Source organism: Scyliorhinus canicula, chromosome 6, assembly GCF_902713615.1.
Source record: "Scyliorhinus canicula chromosome 6, sScyCan1.1, whole genome shotgun sequence".
Taxonomy (NCBI): domain Eukaryota; kingdom Metazoa; phylum Chordata; class Chondrichthyes; order Carcharhiniformes; family Scyliorhinidae; genus Scyliorhinus; species Scyliorhinus canicula.
The window spans coordinates 16,040,454-16,059,243 of record NC_052151.1 but is presented as its reverse complement, the minus strand read 5'-3'; the positions used below and the strand labels follow the sequence as shown (position 1 = coordinate 16,059,243).

Here is an 18,790-nt window from a genome sequence, read left to right as displayed (position 1 = left end):
ATCCTTGTGGCCAGTATCTTAGCCAGCAGTTTGGCATTCCCAGATTCAGTAGAGAAATTGGCCTGTATGACCCGCATTGCTCCGGATCCTTCTCCCGTTTCAGGATCAATGAAATCGAGGCCTGTGACATTGTTGGGGGGAGGACTCCCGTCTCTCTTGCTTCATTAAATGCCCTCACCAGCAGTGGGCTCCATATCTCTCTTATAGAATTCCACCGGGTAGCCGTCCGGCCCCGGGGCCTTGCCCGACTGCATGCCCTCCAGCCCCTTGATTATTTCCTCAATCTCAATTGGGGCTCCCAGCCCCTCCACCAGGTCCTCCTCCACCCTCGGGAACCTCAACTGATCAAGAAACTGCCTCATCCCCTCCACCCCCAGGCGGGGGCTCCGACTCATATAATTTACTATAAAAGTCCGTAAACACCTTGTTAACTCCCGCTGGGTCCAGGACAGTATTACCTTAAACACCTCGTTCATCCCCGCTGGGTCTAGGACAGTATTGCCATCTCTACTCGTTACTCTCCCTATCTCCCTGGCCGCCTCCCTTTTCCGGTGCTGGTACGCCAACATTCTGCTTGCCTTCCCCGTACTCATAGATCGTCCCTCCTTGCCTTCCTCAACTGTTCCACCACTTTCCCTGTGGTCAACAGCCCAAACTCCGCCTGTAACCTCCGCCGCTCCCTCAGCCCCGCGTCAGGGGCCTCCGAGTATCTCCTGTCCACCTGGAGTATCTCCTCCACTAACCTGTCCCTCTCAGCCCGTTCCGCCTTTTCTCTGTGGGCCCATATCGAGATTAATTCCCCTCTGACTACTGCCTTCAAAACTTCCCAGACCGTCGCTGCGGAAACCTTCCTCGTATCATTTGTTTCCAGGTAGTTCTGGATGGACTTGTTAACGTGCCCACAGATCGCTCCGTCCGCTAACAACCCCACATCCAGTCTCCACAGCGGGCGTTGCCCTCTCTCCATTCTAACCCGTAGATCCACCCAATGTGGGGCATGATCCAACACTGCAATTGCCGAGTACTCAGTATCCACCACCTCAGAACAAAATAGTCGATCCGAGAGTATACCTTGTGGAGAAAAAGGAAAACTCCGCCCTTGGCTGTCCAAACCTCCGTGGGTCTAGTCCCCCCATCTGTTCCATAAACCCCTGCAATTCCTTTGCCACAGCCGGCCTCCTTCCTGTCCTGGATTTTGACCTGTCCAATTCCAGATCAATGACTGTATTGAAGGCCTCTCCCATGATCAGGTTGTGTCACTCTAATTCTGGGATCTTACCTAACACCCACCTCGTAAATTCCATGTCGTCCCAATTCAGAGCATACATGTTCACAAGTTCCACTCGCGCCCCTCCAGCTTCCCACTCCTCATTATGTACCTACCCCCTTGTCTGACATGATTCTCCCTGCCTCGAATGCGAGTCGTTTGGTGATCAAGATCGCTACCCCCTTGTTCTTTGAGTCCAGTCCTGAGTGGAACACTTGGCTAACCCCCCGCCTTCCTCAATCTCGTCTGGTCTGTAACCTTTACGTATGTCTCTTGTTGCATTGCCACTCCGCCTTCAGTTCCCTCAAATGGCGAACACACGAGCCCTCTTGACCGGCCCATTCAGTCCTCTCATGTTCCATGTGATCAGCCTGGACAGGGGGCTTAACCATTAACCTTTTTAGGCCAGCCTCTAGCTCGCGCTCTCCGCTTCCTCGAGTCCCCACTCGGGCTGCCGCTGTTCCCAACCTCCCATTTGTCCCCTAGTAACAGTTCCTCCCCTGTCAGCAAAGCAGCTCCCCCCTCCATCCCCACCTAGCAACAACACTAGAAACCAAATCCCCCAAGTCAAGCTCCAGCTTAACACCTGCTCACCCCCCACTGCGCTTCCGAGAGTCAGCTGACTCATGCTGACTCGGTAGCTCCCGCCCCGGCACCAAGCAGTCTGTCTCCCTATTGTACTCTCCTCTCTCCCTCTCCACATGAATAAACATTTTAAAAGCATCACATTCCCCAGTAAACAAACATCAGTAAAAAAAACAGTGAAGAAACAGTCACTTTAGAAAAATAGTCACCCAAAAAGCAGAACCAAATTCAAAGCCCATCCCCACCCAACAAGGTCCTGCAAGACACCGCAACCTTTAACCATCCACACAGTCCATTATTTCACAAAGCCACTTAAATTTATACAATCTAGCACTACAAATCGCCGCCACAGTACTCTCCAAGGCTTAAGTGTCTTTTAATTCGCCTCCAGCCTCATTTCTTTAATAAAGGTCCAAACTTCGTCTGGTGTTTCAAAGTAGAAGTCCCGTTCCTCATGTGTGACCCACAGACGGGCTGGGTACAGCATCCCAAACTTCACCCCCTTCTTAAAGAGGGTCATTTTTGCCCGATTGAACCCAGCTGGCCTCTTGGCCAAATCCGCTCCCAGGTCCTGATAGATGCACAACTCTCAGTCCTCCCACTTGCTGCTCCGTTCTTTCTTGGTCCACCGCAGAACGTGTTCCTTGTCCAGGAAACGGTGAAAGCGTACCACCATGGCCCTCGGCGGCTCGCTCGCTCGGGGCTTCCTCGCGAGGGCTCTGTGCGCTCTGTCCAATTCCAGGGACCGAGCGAATGCCCCTGCCCCATCAGCTTCTCCAACATGTCCGTCCGATAGGCCCTCGCATCCGATCCCTTCACTGCCTTCAGGGAGGCCAGCAATTCTGAGATTCTGACTTCTGGACCTGTTCTCCAGGTCCTCCAGCTTCTTCCGCACTCTTTTCTGGACGGTCGTTCATCATCCCCACCTTGGTCTCCAGCACGGTTATATACTCCTCGGGCTCAGACAACTTTTGTTCCACCTCCTGGATCGCTCTCCCGAGGGTTTCCTGATTCTGATCCACTTGCTCAATCGAAGCCTTAATCGGGTCCAGCGTGTCCTTCTTCAGCTTGGTGAAGTAATCCTCGAAAAACTACACCAGCTGCTCCGTCGACCACTGTGCCGTCTCCCCGTGGCCCTGCTGCTCCGCCATTCTGTCCCGTGTTACCAGCTCTGATTGCGCCTCCCTTGTAGGACTTTGTTGTCTCACACGGCAAATTGTCTATATTTGCTGGACTTTAGAAGGATGAGATGTGATCTCATTGAACTGTGTAACATTGTGATGGTCTGAATCCATTCTCCTCCAGCCCATAATCAGTGTGTTTTGTATGGAATGAGGTCTGTATTTTCTCATCCTTGGCATGTGTATTGTTCCAATTAAATAATTCAGCAACAAGCTTTTGTGAGTTTAAAATAACGATTATTTATTCCCACACACTTACCCAGAATCAACATAACTACTCGGCCTACACACTCGGCCTCATGAATGCACACTAACATACAAACATGAACAAATATTAGATATAGATAATGACCATAAAAAATAGGAACAGGAGTAGGCTATTCGGCCCTTCGATCCTGCTCCGCTATTCAATAGGATCATGGTTGATCCAACATTTCTCAAGCCACTTTCCTGCCCATTTTCCATAACTTTAAATTCCCTTACTGATCAAGAATCTATTTATCTCAGCCGTAAATCTACACAAGGACTCTCCCCCCCCCCCCCCCCCCCCAGTCTTAAATCGACACCCTTTTATTCCAAGATTATTCCCTCTGCTGCTGGACTCTCCCATGAGCGGAAGCATCCTCTCAGTATTTACCCAGTCAAGCCCCTTAAGAATCCTTGATGTTTTGATTTGATTTGATTTGATTTATTGTCACATGTACAGTGAAAGGTATTTTTCTGTGGCCGAGGAACGTACACAGTACATACATAGTAGACACAAGAACATTGACAAATGGTACATTGACAGAACAGTGGTGTTTCAATGAGATCACCTCTCATTCTTCTAAATTCCATTGAGTAGAGTCCCAATCTGTTTAACCTTTGCTCATAAGACAGTACCTCCATTCTGGTGATCATACTGGGGGCTGCACCGTGGCATAGTGGTTAGCACTGCTGCCTCCGAGCTCCAGGGTCCCGGGTTCAATTCCGGCCTTGGGTGACTGTGCGGAGTTTGCACGTTCTCCCCGTGTCTGCTTGGGTTTCCCCCGGGTGCTCCGGTTTCCTCCCACAGTCCAAAGACGTGCAGGTTAGGTGGATTGGCCATGCTAAATTGCCCCTTAGTGTCCAAACATTAAGGCGGGGTTACGGGGATAGGGTGGAGGCGTGGGCATGGGTGGGGTGCTCTTTCCAAGGGCCGGTGCAGACTCGATGGGCCGAATGGCCTCCTTCAGCTCTGTAAATTCTATGATTCTGAGATCATCCTAGTGAACCTTCTCTGAACCGCCTCCAATTAAATAATATATTTCCTTAAACAAGTGGACCCAAACTGCTCTCAGTACTCCAGATGTGGTCTGACCAATACCTTGTACAGTTGCAGCAAGACTTCTCAACTCCTATACTCCAATCCCCTTGGAATCAGGGCCAACATTCCATTAGCCTTCCTGATTACCTGCAGTGCCTGTGTGCTGTGTTTCATACACAAGCATCCCCAAGTCCCTTTGTTTCGCAGCTTTCTGCAGGTTTTCTCCATTTAAATAATACTCTGTTCATTTGTTCTCCCTTCCAAAATGAACAACTTCACGTTTTCCCACGTTATACTCCATTTGCCAACTTTTGCCCATTTACATAGCCTATTTTCACAGTAACTTCAGTGCAGTGTTAATGTAAGCCTACTTATGACACTAATAAAGAGTATTTATTTATTTTATCAATATCTCTTTACAAATTGTTTGTATTCCTCTCGAAATTTACCTGTCCACCTATTTTTCTGCCATCTGCAAGTTTGGCCGATACTGCACTTTTGCAGATTACAGTTAATTCAGCCTCTGATTTATAATTTCCGGTCTCCCACTTGGTAGGCCTGTGGTTTCTTTAATGGATTTGATGATTTAAAGTTGAAGTCAAGATCTTGTAAAGTGAAGGGTTCAGAGTGGGTTGTGAGGTTTCTTGTAGTTGAATATCTAGGAGGCTGGTTCTCAGGTGAACTTTGAAACTGGAACAGGTTGAGTACTTTGGCTGCTTGATGACTTGCAGCTAGTTTCAGTGTCTGGTTCTCAGACTGTCAGATAACTGATGGTTCTGAGGGATCTGCTGGGTCCTGGGCAATAAGAGTACGGTCCCTTAAATGAGCTTTGATCACATGATCATTGGGTTATCATTTCACCGAGATGGAGATAGGCATTCTGGAAACTCCATAGTCTTTAGGTGTTGGTCCATCCTTAAACAATGAAACGTGTGAATTCCACAAATGGCCCTCCCCATGTCCATATTTCATTCGGTATTTGACAGAGAATAGATATAGTCTGTAGTCCAAATGCCAAAAGTCACATGAATTGCGACAACCATCTTAATAACTTGCTTGTGGCCAATTTTTAGAAGTATAAACTGAAAGCCCATAATCTGAGATGTTTGCGCAGGGCATGAAACATTCTTTGAGGACATGACAGGGCAGACGCTGAGAGTATGTCTTCTCTGGCTGGAGAGGCTCGAGCTCGGGGGGGTCATAGTCTCAGGATAAGGGGTCAACAATTTCAGACTGGGATGAGGAGAAACTTTACCCCAGAGGGCTCGATCTTGGGCTATTCAAGACTGAGCTCAATAAATGTTTGAATATGTGGATAGGGCAGGATAGTGGAGTTGAAATAGAAGATCTCAAGATTGTAATAAGGTCAGGCACTAAATGACACTGCTGGAATCAAAACGCAGCATTGGTGAGCAGTTTATTGCTGAGTAAGTTCTGTTTGTTAGCATTGTTGATGATACTTTCCGTCACTTTCCTGATGATCGAGAGTAGACTGATGGGCTGCTAATTGTTGTATCGAATTATATAATCTATTATAATCTTTATAATTGTCACAAGTAGGCTCACAATAACGCTGCAATGAAGTTACTGTGAAACTCCCCTAGTCGCCACATTCTGGCTCCTGTTTGGGTACACAGAGGGAGAATTCAGAATGTCCAATTCATCTAACAGCATGTCTTTCGGGACTTGTGGGAGGAAACCGGAGCACCCGGAGGAAACCCAGGCAGACATGGGGAGAACGTGCAGACTCCACACAGACAGTGACCCAAGCCGGGAATCGAACCTGGTTCCCGCCGTGAAACAACAGTGCTAACCACTTTGCTGCCGTGCCGCCCATATTTGCCCTGTTTCTGTGGGCAGGGAGATTTTCCAAATTGTCTGCTGGATGCCAGTGTTGTAGCTGCACTGGAACAGTGCATAAAAATCATTTCAATTAATTTTCAGTTTCAACCACAGGTTAAAACAAGGGAGAGTGGAGAGGCTGAGTACGTATTGAAACGATTATTGGCAGTAATTTCCCCCTCTCATTATCCTCACCTCTCTGTTGATATCTCAGGGTCTCTGCTTCACACATTCTTCATCAGAGAACGGCAGGAAGGGAAATCATTGGGATGAAGATTGCATTCTTCATTTCAACGCTACACTGTCCCTTTAATTTATTCAACACCAAATTCAATCTGGGCCCTTCTTTAACATGACATGATTGCACTTCCATTGTAAGTGATTTGGATATATTTGCATTGGAAATTCTGCTCAGAGTCATCACTGAGATGGTACAAGTTCTTAACTCACTCTCATGGGAAGCTATGAGGTGGGGGCTGAGAGCGGAATGATGAACAAACATTCAAGGCTGCCATACTTCACTGAACTCAGAGATCACATTATGGGATCTAATCTATCCAATCATTCTATCTAATCATTTCCATATTATTGGAAGAGAGACACTCACCTGCTCCTTGTATCCCCTTGCTTTGATTTCTGTGTATTCTGCCATCAGTGTTGCAGAGAATACTCAGGTTCAAGTGAGAGTATTGAGAGGCAGTCAATCCTGAGACTAAAGAACCCTCCTGTCTCAGCTCAGGACCACAGACTACAATCAAACTTATCCGACAGCCTTGGAGAAATGTGACAGGGACAATGGTGTAGGATGGGACAATGTATAGGATAGGACTACACATAGTATCGGATAATATATAGGAGGAGATAATGTGTAGAATGGGACAATAGTGTGGAATGGGATAATGTGTAGGATGAGATCATCTTCACGATGGAACAATAGTGTAGAACGGGATAATGGACAGAATGGGATAACATTTAGTATGGGATAATAGTATAGAATGTAATAATGTATAGGACTGGACAATCATGTAGGAATGGATAATGTATAGGGATAATGTATAGGATGGGACAATGTATAGGAGGACCATTGAGCAGAATGGGATAATGTAATAGTGTAGGATGGGATAGTTTATAGGAAGACAATGGTGTAGAATGGGATCGTGTATAGGATGGGATATTGTATAGGATGACTACAGTGTAGAATGGGATAATGCATCAGATGGAATAATGTAGAATTATCATCTTTATTATTGTCACAAGTAGGCTTACATTAACACTGTAATGAAGGCAGGAATTGGAAGGATGGGGGATCTATTTATAGATGGGGGTTTACCAGCTTGAAAGCTTTGGAGGATAAATTTGAATTGCCAGCAGGGAATGGATTTAGGTATTTGCAGGTGCGAGACTTCCTGAGAAAACAGGTGCCGGCCTTTCTGCTGCTGCCGCCACGGGGGATACAGGATAGAGTAATCTCCAGTACCTGGGTGGGAGAACGGAAGGTATCGGATATTTACCAGGAACTTTCGGAGGCGGAAGAAACTCTGGTGGAGGAGCTTAAGAGCAAGTGGGAGGACGAGCTAGGAGGAAAGATAGATGCGGGGTTATGGGTAGATGCCCCAAGCAGGGTTAATACATCCTCATCATGTGCCAGGCTTAGCCTGATACAATTCAAGGCAGTCCACCGGGCACACATGACAATGGCTGGGATGGGCAAGTTTTTTGGGGTAGAGGGTAGGTGTGCGAGGTACGTAGGAAGCCCAGCAATTCATGTCCACATGTTTTGGGCATGCCCGAAGCTGAGAGGGTTTTGGCAGGGTTTTGCTAAGGCAATGTCCACGGTGCCAAAAACACGGGTGGTGCCGAGTCCGGAGATGGCGATCTTTGGAGTGTCGGAAGAGCCGGGAGTTCAGGATGCGAAAGAGGCCGACATCTTGGCCTTTGCCTCCCGTTAGCCCGGAGACGGATCTTGTTAATGTGGAGGGATTCGAAGCCCCCGAGTGTAGAGACCTGGGTTAGTGACATGGCTGGGTTTCTCAGTCTCGAGGAAATAAAGTTTGCCTTAAGAGGGTCAATGGTTGGGTTCACCCGGAGATGGCAGCCGTTCGTCAACTTTCTTGGGGAAAATTAAAATGTCAGCAGATCCAGTATTCCAAAGCGGGGGTGGCTGGAGGGGGGTGGGGGGGGGGGGGGGGGTGAGAGGGGGGGGGGGGGGGGAGTGAGGGGGGGGGGTGGCAGGGGGGGATGTTTATTTTACCATATTGATGTCATTGTTTATGTTACTGTTATAAAAAATTTCAAATACCTTAATAAAATATTATTTAAAAAAAAACAAAAAAACACTGATGAAGTTACTGTGAAACTCCCCCAGTATAGGAGGGTAATAGTGTAGAATAAGATAATGCACAGGATGGTTAATGGTGTAGGGTGGCATAATGTATGGGATGGGGTAATATATAGGAGAACAGTAGTGTAGAATGGGATAATGTAAAGGATGGGATAATAGTGTAGGGTAGGAGGGCGGCAGGGTAGCACACTGGTTAGCACTGTTGCTTCACAGGACCAGGGACCGGGGTTCGATTCCCAGCTTGGGTCACTGTCTGTGTGGAGTCTGCACGTTCTCCCCGTGCCTGCGTGGGTTTCCTCCGGGTGCTCCGGGTTCCTCCCACAAGTCCTGAAAGATGTGCTGTTAGGTGAATTGGACATTCTGAAATCTCCCTCCGTGTACCCGAACAGGCGCCGGAGTGTGGCGACTAGGGGCTTTTCACAGTAACTTCATTGCAGTGTTAATGTAAGCCTACTTGTGACACTAATAAAGATTATTATTAATGCGCAGGACAGGATAATCGTTTAGAATGGGATTATGTATAGGATGGGATAATAATGTAGGGTGGGATAATGTATAGGGTGGGATAATATATAGGATGGGACAATTATGTAGAACGGGATAATGTATAGGTTGGGATAATGTATAGGATGGGATAGGTATAGCATGGGATAATCTGCACGATGGAACAATAATGTAGAACAGAATAATGTACAGGTTAGGATAACATGTAGTATAGGATAATAGTTTGGAATGGATAATATATAGGGAGGCATGATCAGGTAGGGTGGAATAATGCATAGGACGGGATCATGTATAGGAAGGGATAATAGTGTAGGGTGGGAGGACGGCATATAATACAGTGGTTAGCACTGTTGCTTCACAGCGCCAGGGTCCCAGGTTCGATTCCTGGCTTGGGTCACTGTGCGGAGTCTGCACGTTCTCCCCGTGTCTGTGTGGGTTTCCTCCGGGTGCTCCGGTTTCCTTCCACAAGTCCCAAAACAAGTGCTTGTTAGGTGAATTGGACATTCTGAATTCTCCCTCTGTGTACCCGAACAGGTGCCGGAATGTGGTGACTAGGGGATTTCCACAGTAACTTCATTGCAGTGTGAATGTAAGCCTGCTTGTGACAATAATAAAGATTATTATTAATGCACAAGGTGGGACAATAGTGAAGAATGTAGGGCAGCACGGTAGCATTGTGGATAGCATAATTGCTTTACAGCTCCAGGGTCCCAAGTTCGATTCCGGCTTGGGTCACTATCTGTGCGGAGTCTGCACATCCTCCCCGTGTGTGCGTGGGTTTCCTCCGGGTGCTCCGGTTTCCTCCCACAGTCCAAAGATGTGCAGGTTAGGTGGATTGGCCATGATAAATTGCCCTTCGTGACCAAAATTGCCCTTAGCGTTGGGTGGGGTTATGGGGATAGGGTGGAGGTGTTGACCTTGGGTAGGGTGCTCTTTCCAAGAGCCGGTGCAGGCTCGATGGGCCGAATGGCCTCCTTCTGCACTGTAAATTCTGTGATAATGGGATAATGTATAGGATGGGATAATAGTGTAGGGTTGGATAATGTATAGGATGGGATAATATATAGGATGGGACAAATGTGGAGAACGGGATAATGTATAGGATGGGATAAATTACAGGGTGGGATAATGTACAGGATGAGGTAATCAATGCTGGCCTCTGATGTGTTGAGCAGACACATTCGGAAATATATTTGATCTCAGAGCCTCCAAGCTAATGAGTGAGAAAATTCTCTCAGCTTCTCGTTCCCAATGCCGTCCGAGTGGCCCGCGAGCCTTGTTGTCCATATTTAAGACTCACCACTTGAGAGTTAAACATTATCCAATGGGGAGCCATGAGAGGGATGAACCAAAAGTGTGGGTGAGTGAAGAGGATGAAATAATGAGCTTTGTTCATGGATTATTGAGTGGTTTCAAAATGGCTGCGAATCAGGAATTAATGATTGGAAAATGCCTAATTAAATATTCCTGAGGGCAAACCAAGTGTGCGGATACTCTGGAAGCAGAAATATGTATAGGGAAAACCTACCCGCATGCCCTGCTAGCTGTATCCATGGATACCGTTTCTTGAAGGACATTACAAAGGGTGACCAGTGAACCATGTTCTTGATCTTCCTCCAGGATTTACTCTGAAACACAGAGTGAGAGAGAACATTATTCAGGACACAGTCCTACCTGGACTCATAACCCACACCCTGTAACATAGCGACTGGCACCAGATATACTCCCATTGCGACTGTTAACCCACACCCTGTAACATAGCGACTGGCACCAGATATACTCCCATTGCAACTGGTAACCCACACACTGTAACATAGTGACTGGCACCAGATATACTCTCATTGCGACTGGTAACCCACACCCTGTAACATAGTGACTGGCACCAGATATACTCTCATTGCAACTGGTAACCCACACACTGTAACATAGTGACTGGCACCAGATATACTCTCATTGCGACTGGTAACCCACACCCTGTAACATAGTGACTGGCACCAGATATACTCTCATTGCGACTGGTAACCCACACCCTGTAACATAGTGACTGGCACCAGATATACTCCCATTGCGACTGGTAACCCACACCCTGTAACATAGTGACTGGCACCAGATATACTCCCATTGCGACTGTTAACCCACACCCTGTAACATAGTGACTGGCACCAGATATACTCCCATTGCGACTGGTAACCCACACCCTGTAACATAGTGACTGGCACCAGATATTATCCCATTGCGACTGGTAACCCACACCCTGTAACATAGTGACTGGCACCAGATATACTCTCATTGCGATAGATAACCCACACCCTGTAACATAGTGACTGGCACCAGATATACTCTCATTGCGATAGATAACCCACACCCTGTAACATAGTGACTGGCACCAGATATACTCTCATTGCGACTGGTAACCCACACCCTGTAACATAGTGACTGGCACCAGATATACTCCCATTGCGATAGATAACCCACACCCTGTAACATAGTGACTGGCACCAGATATACTCTCATTGCGACTGGTAACCCACACCCTGTAACATAGTGACTGGCACCAGATATACTCCCATTGCGATAGATAACCCACACCCTGTAACATAGTGACTGGCACCAGATATACTCCCATTGCGATAGATAACCCACACCCTGTAACATAGTGACTGGCACCAGATATACTCCCATTGCGACTGGTAACCCACACTCTGATGGGTCCTAAGCGCTGTAACGTGTCTAACTGGAAGATGAGCTACTGCTCCTCCAGCGTGCATTTGTCTTCATCCCAACGCCCCCCTCACGCCAGGCCATCTGTCTCATGTTCTGTACGTTGCTACATCTTGTTGTAATCTCTCCCAGTTACAGTTTAATATCCAAAGCATTTCGCCCTCTTGATATACCTTCAATTCACCGAGAAGCAGAGAGAGCGAGTGAACATTAGGCTTTATTAGTCATGAACTTGCCTAGCCAGAGTCGGTCGGTCTATATATGGCACCGGTGAGGGCGGAGCCAGAGGCGGAGCCCACCGGGGTTACAGTCCAGTACCTGGAAGCAGCTCGTTTCACCACTTCCAGGTCATAGGTCATGGGTTACAATATCATGCATGCATTAGGTGAATACATTCACCACATTCACCCCCTGTTAAAAAAATCAAGTCCAGCGGGGATGAGGTGGGGTCAGTACATATTCAGTCTATCTGGAGGCCGATCGTTCTCTTCAAGCTCCGCAGCTCTGGCGGTGTGACGGGCACAGTTGTTGCAGGTTGTGACTGCAGGGGCGTTGTGTCTGGAGCTTGAGCCTCAGTCCGGCGTGTTGGAGACGGTTGGGGTGTGGGGGTAGGCAGGGGGAATAATGGGTGGCGGCAGTGTCGACGCGGAACAGTACTGGAGACCCAGGGGAGCGTACGGGGCACTGGGGGTGGCAGCGGACAGCGGGGAGGGGGCGTGTTGGCGGGGAACCAGCTGGTGCCAGGTCGCGTAGGGAGACTGTATCGTGCCGTCCGTCCTGGTGCGCGATGTAGGCGTACTGGGGGTTGGCGTGCAGCAGCTGGACCCTCTCGACCAGGGCGTCGGTCTTATGCCTCCTCATGTGCCTCCGGAGAAGGACTGGTCCCGGAGTTTTCAGCCAAGGTGGAAGCGAGACCCCGGAGATGGACTTCCTGGGGAAGATAAACAAACGATTGTGAGGGGTCTCGTTCGTGGCTGTGTAGAGGAGCGATCTGACGGAGTGGGGGGTGTCGGGGAGGACCTCCTGCCAGCAGGGGATCGGGAGACCTAGACCGGAGGACCAGAAGGATGGCCTTCCATACTGTCGCGTTCTCTCTCTCCAGCAGCCCGTTTCCCTGTTGGTTATAGCTCATAGTCCTGCTCGAGGCGATGCCTTTACTGAGCAGGTACTGACGTTGCTCATCGCTCATGAACGATGTGCCCCGGTCACTGTGGACGCACGCAGGGAAACCAAACAGTGTGAAGATGCTGTGCAGTGCCTTTATTACAGTGGCCGAGGTCATGTCGGGGCAGGGAACGGTGAAGGGGAAGCGGGAGTACTCATCGGTGACGGTGAGGAAGTATATATTCCGGTTGGTGGAGGGGAGGGGCCCTTTGAAATCGTTACTTTGGCGTTCAAAGGGCCGGGAGGCCTTTACCAGACGGGCCTTGTCTGGCCGGTAGAAGTGCAGTTTGCACTCCGCGCAGACTTGGCAGTCCCTGGTCATTGCCTTGACCTCCTCGGTGGAGAAGGGCAGATTGCGGGCCTTAATAAAGTGGGTAAACTGGGTGACCCCCGGATGACAGAGGTCATTGTGGACAGCCCGAAGTCTGTCATCTTGCGCGCTGGCGCATGTGCTGCGGGACAGGGAATCTGGGGGCTCGTTGAGCTTCCCAGGACGATACTTGATATCATAATTGTAGGTGGCGAGTTCGATCCTCCACCTCAGGATTTTGTCATTTTTTATTTTGCCCGTTGTGAGTTGTCAAACACGAAGGCGACCGACCGCTGGTCGGTGACGAGGGTGAACCTCCTACCGGCTGGGTAGTGCCTCCAGTGCCGCACGGCTTCCACTATGGCTTGTGCTTCCTTCTCGACCGAGGGGTGTCGAATTTCAGAAGCGTGGAGGGTCCCAGAGAAGAATGCTGCCAGCCTGCCCGCCTGGTTGAGTGTGGCCATCAGCGCGACATCTGACGCATCGCTCTCTCCCTGAAAGGGGATGGACTCATCCACCGCGTGCATTGCGACCTTGGTGATGTCGGCCTTGATGCGGCTGAAGGCCGAGCGGGCCTCAGCGTCAGGGGAAAAGTGGTGGTTTGAATAAGTGGGCGGGCTTTGTCCACATAGTTGGGGACCCACTGGGTGTAGTAGGGGAACAGCCCCAGGCATCGTTTTAGCGCCTTGAGACTGTGGGGAGTTCTATGAGGGGGCGCAAACGGTCGGGGTTGGTCCCTAGGACTCCGTTCTCCACGATGTAGCCGACGAAGGCTAGTTGGGTAGTACGGAAGACGCACTTTTCTTTGTTGTATGTGGGATTGAGGAATTGGGAGGCCTGGAGGAACCTCTGAAGGTTGGCGTCATGGTCCTGCTGGTCATGGCCACAGGTGGTCACATTGTCCAAGTACAGGTATGTAGCTCTCCAGGGGCTGTTGCTGGCCTCGATAATCCCTTCACTCAACAGTCGCTGGACCTCCGACTTGATAAACGTACCACCTGCTCCTGGTGGTGATAGGCAGCCCCCATGAGTCGCAAGGTGCTGATGATGCATCTGACAGGGACATTCCGGGCAGGCATGCAGCCGCATTGCGGGGTCTGTGGGGCTGTGAGTCCATGGGTCGGGCCTGGTGTGTTTTTGATTTCTGAGCCTTAGGTTGGCCCAGACAGACTCTAGCGAAGTGCCCCTTTTTCCCACAGTTGCTGTGCGGGCTGGACAGTGCTGCCGGGGATGTTGGCCCTGGCCGCAGAGGTAGCACTGCGGTTCCCCGGGCTGGGTTGGCAGGAGCGCGGTGCAGGCCTGTGATGTCGTCGGGTCTGACGGGGGCCACGACGAGGGTGTCCACGAGGGGTTCACCAGGCACGCGGAGAACGCACTGAGGTTCTGGTAGGCCACCTCTCGCGAGATAGCTAGCTTAACCGTCTCCCGCAGGTCGGAGGTCCCATTTTCCATCAAGCGTTACCTGATGTAGTTCGAGCGGACCCCAACCACGTGGGTGTTCCGGATCTGTGAGTTCATGTGTTCCTCCGCTATCACATCTCGATAGCTGCAGTTCCTCACGAGTAGAGTCAGGGTTTCCAGATACTCGTCCAGCGATTCTCCGGCACGTTGACGGCGAGTAGTGAAGAGGTGTCTGGCGAACACCTCATTTACGGTCTTCACAAAGTGTGCCTTGAGGGTTGCAACCTCCGCCTCCTTCGTGGCAGCTTTCCTGATCATCACTGAGATTCAGTGGCTCACCCGAGCGTGGAGGAGTCGCAGCTTGAGGGTCTCCGTGGGAGGCGTTGTGGAGGAGTCGAGGTAGGCCTCGAAGCATCAAAACCAATGTTCGAATAGTTCCTTGGTTTAGGATGCGCGGGCATCGAGTTCGAGCCTGTCAGGCTTTAGAGCGGCTTTATTAGTCATGAACTTGCCTAGCCAGAGTCGGTTGTACAGATGGATGCCACCCACAGGTGACCGGGTTTTATATTGCCCCAGTGAGGGCGGAGCCAGAGGCGGTTACAGTACAGTACCTGGAAGCAGCTCGTATCACCACTTCCAGGTCATAGGTCATAGGTTACAGTATCATGCATGCATTAGGTGAATACATTCACCACACCTCTCTTCAGTTCTGATGAAGAGTCAACTGGAATTGAAATGTTAACTCTGTTTTCTCTTCCTACAGATGCTGCCACACCTGCTGAATTTTTCCAGCATTCTCTGTTCTTGTGGGAGCGAGGACGATTAGTGTCCCAGTGTTCAAACACTGACTCAATGTGTCCCGGTGTTTAAATGCTGCCTGCCAGTGTCCCAGTGTTCAAACACTGGCTGCCTGTGTCCCAGTGTTCAAACACTGGCTACCAGTGTCCCAGTGTTTAAACACTGGCTGCCAGTGACCCAGTGTTTAAATACTGGCTGCCTGTGCCACAGTGTTCAAACACTGGCTGCCTGTGTCCCAGTGTTCAAACACTGGCTGCCTGTGTCCCAGTGTTTAAACACTGGCTGCCAGTGTCCCAGTGTTCATACATTGGCTGCCTGTGTCCCAGTGTTTAAACACTGGCTGCCAGTGTCCCAGTGTTCATACATTGGCTGCCAGTGTCCCAGTGTTTAAACACTGGCTGCCAGTGTCCCAGTGTTTAAACACTGGCTGCCAGTGTCCCAGTGTTCAAACACTGGTTGCCTGTGTCCCAGTGATTAAACACTGCCTGTGTCCCAGTGTTCAAACTGGCTACCTGTGTCCCAGTGTTGAAACTGGCTACCAGTGTCCCAGTGTTGAAACTGGCTACCAGTGTCCCAGTGTTCAAACACTGGTTGCCTGTGTCCGTGTTCAAACTGCCTACCAGTGTCCCAATGTTCAAACACTGACTGCCTGTGCCCGTGTTCAAACTGCCTACCTGTGTCCCAGTGTTCAAACACTGGCTGCCTGTGTCCCAGTGTTTAAACACGGCTACCTGTGTCCCAGTGTTTAAACACTGGCTGCCTGTGTCCCAGTGTTTAAACACTGGCTGGATGTGTCCCAGTGTTTAAACACTGGCTACCTGTGTTCCAGTGTTTAAACGCTGGCTGGATGTGTCCCAGTGTATAAACACTGGCTGCCTGTGTTCCAGTGTTCAAACACTGGCTGCCTGTGTCCCAGTGTTCAAACACTGGCTGCCTGTGTCCCAGAGTTTAAACACTGGCTGCCAGTGACCCAGTGTTTAAATACTGGCTGCCTGTGGCACAGTGTTCAAACACTGGCAGCCAGTGTCCCAGTGTTCAAACACTGGCTGCCAGTGTCCCAGTGTTCAAACACTGGCTGCCAGTGTCCCAGTGTTCAAACACTGGCTGCCAGTGTCCCAGTGTTTAAACACTGGCTGCCAGTGTCCCAGTGTTCAAACACTGGCTGCCTGTGTCCCAGTGATTAAACACTGCCTGTGCCCCAGTGTTCAAACTGGCTACCTGTGTTCCAGTGTTGAAACTGGCTACCAGTGTCCCAGTGTTCAAACACTGGCTGCCTGTGTCCGTGTTCAAACACTGGCTGCCTGTGTCCCAGTGTTTAAACACGGCTACCTGTGTCCCAGTGTTTAAACACTGGCTGCCTGTGTCCCAGTGTTTAAACACTGGCTGGATGTGTCCCAGTGTTTAAACACTGGCTGCCTGTGTTCCAGTGTTTAAACGCTGGCTGGATGTGTCCTAGTGTATAAACACTGGCTGCCTGTGTCCCAGTGTTTAAACACTGGCTGGATGTGTCCCAGTGTATAAACACTGGCTGCCTGTGTTCCAGTGTTTAAACACTGGCTGGATGTGTCCCAGTGTATCAACACTGGCTGCCTGTGTCCCAGTGTTTAAACACTGGCTGCCTGTGTCCCAGTGTTCAAACACTGGCTGCCTGTGTCCCAGTGTTCAAACACTGGCTGCCTGTGTCCCAGTGTTCAAACACTGGCAGCCTGTGTCCCAGTGTTCAAACACTGGCTGCCTGTGTCCCAGTGTTTAAACACTGGCTGCCTGTGTCCCAGTGTTTAAACACTGGCTGCCTGTGTCCCAGTGTTTAAACACTGGCTGGATGTGTCCCAGTGTATCAACACTGGCTTCCTGTGTCCCAGTGTTTAAACACTGGCTGCCTGTGTCCCAGTGTTCAAACTCTGGCTACCTGTGTCCCAGTGTTTAAACACTGGCTGCCTGTGTCCCAGTGTTTAAACACTGGCTGCCTGTGTCCCAGTGTTTAAACACTGGCTGGATGTGTCCCAGTGTATCAACACTGGCTTCCTGTGTCCCAGTGTTTAAACACTGGCTGCCTGTGTCCCAGTGTTCAAACTCTGGCTACCTGTGTCCCAGTGTTTAAACACTGGCTGCCTGTGTCCCAGTGTTTAAACACTGGCTGCCTGTGTCCCAGTGTTTAAACACTGGCTGCCTGTGTCCCAGTGTTTAAACACTGGCTGCATGTGTTCCAGTGTTTAAACGCTGGCTGGATGTGTCCCAGTGTATAAACACTGGCTGCCTGTGTCCCAGTGTTTAAACACTGGCTGGATGTGTCCCAGTGTATAAACACTGGCTGCCTGTGTTCCAGTGTTTAAACACTGGCTGGATGTGTCCCAGTGTATCAACACTGGCTGCCTGTGTCCCAGTGTTTAAACACTGGCTGCCTGTGTCCCAGTGTTCAAACACTGGCTGCCTGTGTCCCAGTGTTCAAACACTGGCTGCCTGTGTCCCAGTGTTCAAACACTGGCAGCCTGTGTCCCAGTGTTCAAACACTGGCTGCCTGTGTCCCAGTGTTCAAACACTGGCTGCCTGTGTCCCAGTGTTCAAACACTGGCAGCCTGTGTCCCAGTGTTCAAACACTGGCTGCCTGTGTCCCAGTGTTTAAACACTGGCTGCCTGTGTCCCAGTGTTTAAACACTGGCTGCCTGTGTCCCAGTGTCTAAACACTGGCTGGATGTGTCCCAGTGTATAAACACTGGCTTCCTGTGTTCCAGTGTTCACACACTGGCTACCTGTGTCCCAGTGTTCAAACACTGGCTGCCAGTGTCCCAGTGTTTAAACACTGGCTGCCTGTGTCCCAGTGTTTAAACACTGGCTGGATGTGTCCCAGTGTATCAACACTGGCTTCCTGTGTCCCAGTGTTTAAACACTGGCTGCCTGTGTCCCAGTGTTCAAACACTGGCTGCCAGTGTTCCAGTGTTCAAACACTGGCTGCCAGTGTCCCAGTGTTTAAACACTGGCTGCCAGTGTCCCAGTGTTCATACATTGGCTGCCAGTGTCCCAGTATTTAAACACTGGCTGCCAGTGTCCCAGTGTTCAAACACTGGCTGCATGTGTCCCAGTGATTAAACACTGCCTGTGTCCCAGTGTTCAAACTGGATACCTGTGTTCCAGTGTTGAAACTGGCTACCAGTGTCCCAGTGTTCAAACACTGGCTGCCTGTGTCCGTGTTCAAACACTGCCTACCTGTGTCCCAGTGTTCAAACACTGGCTGCCTGTGTCCCAGTGTTTAAACATTGGCTACCTGTGTCCCAGTGTTTAAACACTGGCTGCCTGTGTCCCAGTGTTTAAACACTGGCTGGATGTGTCCCAGTGTATAAACACTGGCTGCCTGTGTTCCAGTGTTTAAACACTGGCTGGATGTGTCCCAGTG

General features: G+C 49.9%; 1 protein-coding gene across 1 annotated transcript in view; it reads right to left on the bottom strand.

Annotated features, from left to right (window-relative positions):
• LOC119967002 (inositol-trisphosphate 3-kinase B-like) overlaps nt 1-18,790 on the bottom strand; it is a 181,689-nt gene that overhangs the window by 27,297 nt on the left and 135,602 nt on the right. The window contains exon 2 of the mRNA XM_038798989.1: nt 10,534-10,633. Coding sequence (XP_038654917.1) covers nt 10,534-10,633 — 100 coding nt within the window. The remainder of the gene's footprint in view (nt 1-10,533; nt 10,634-18,790) is intronic.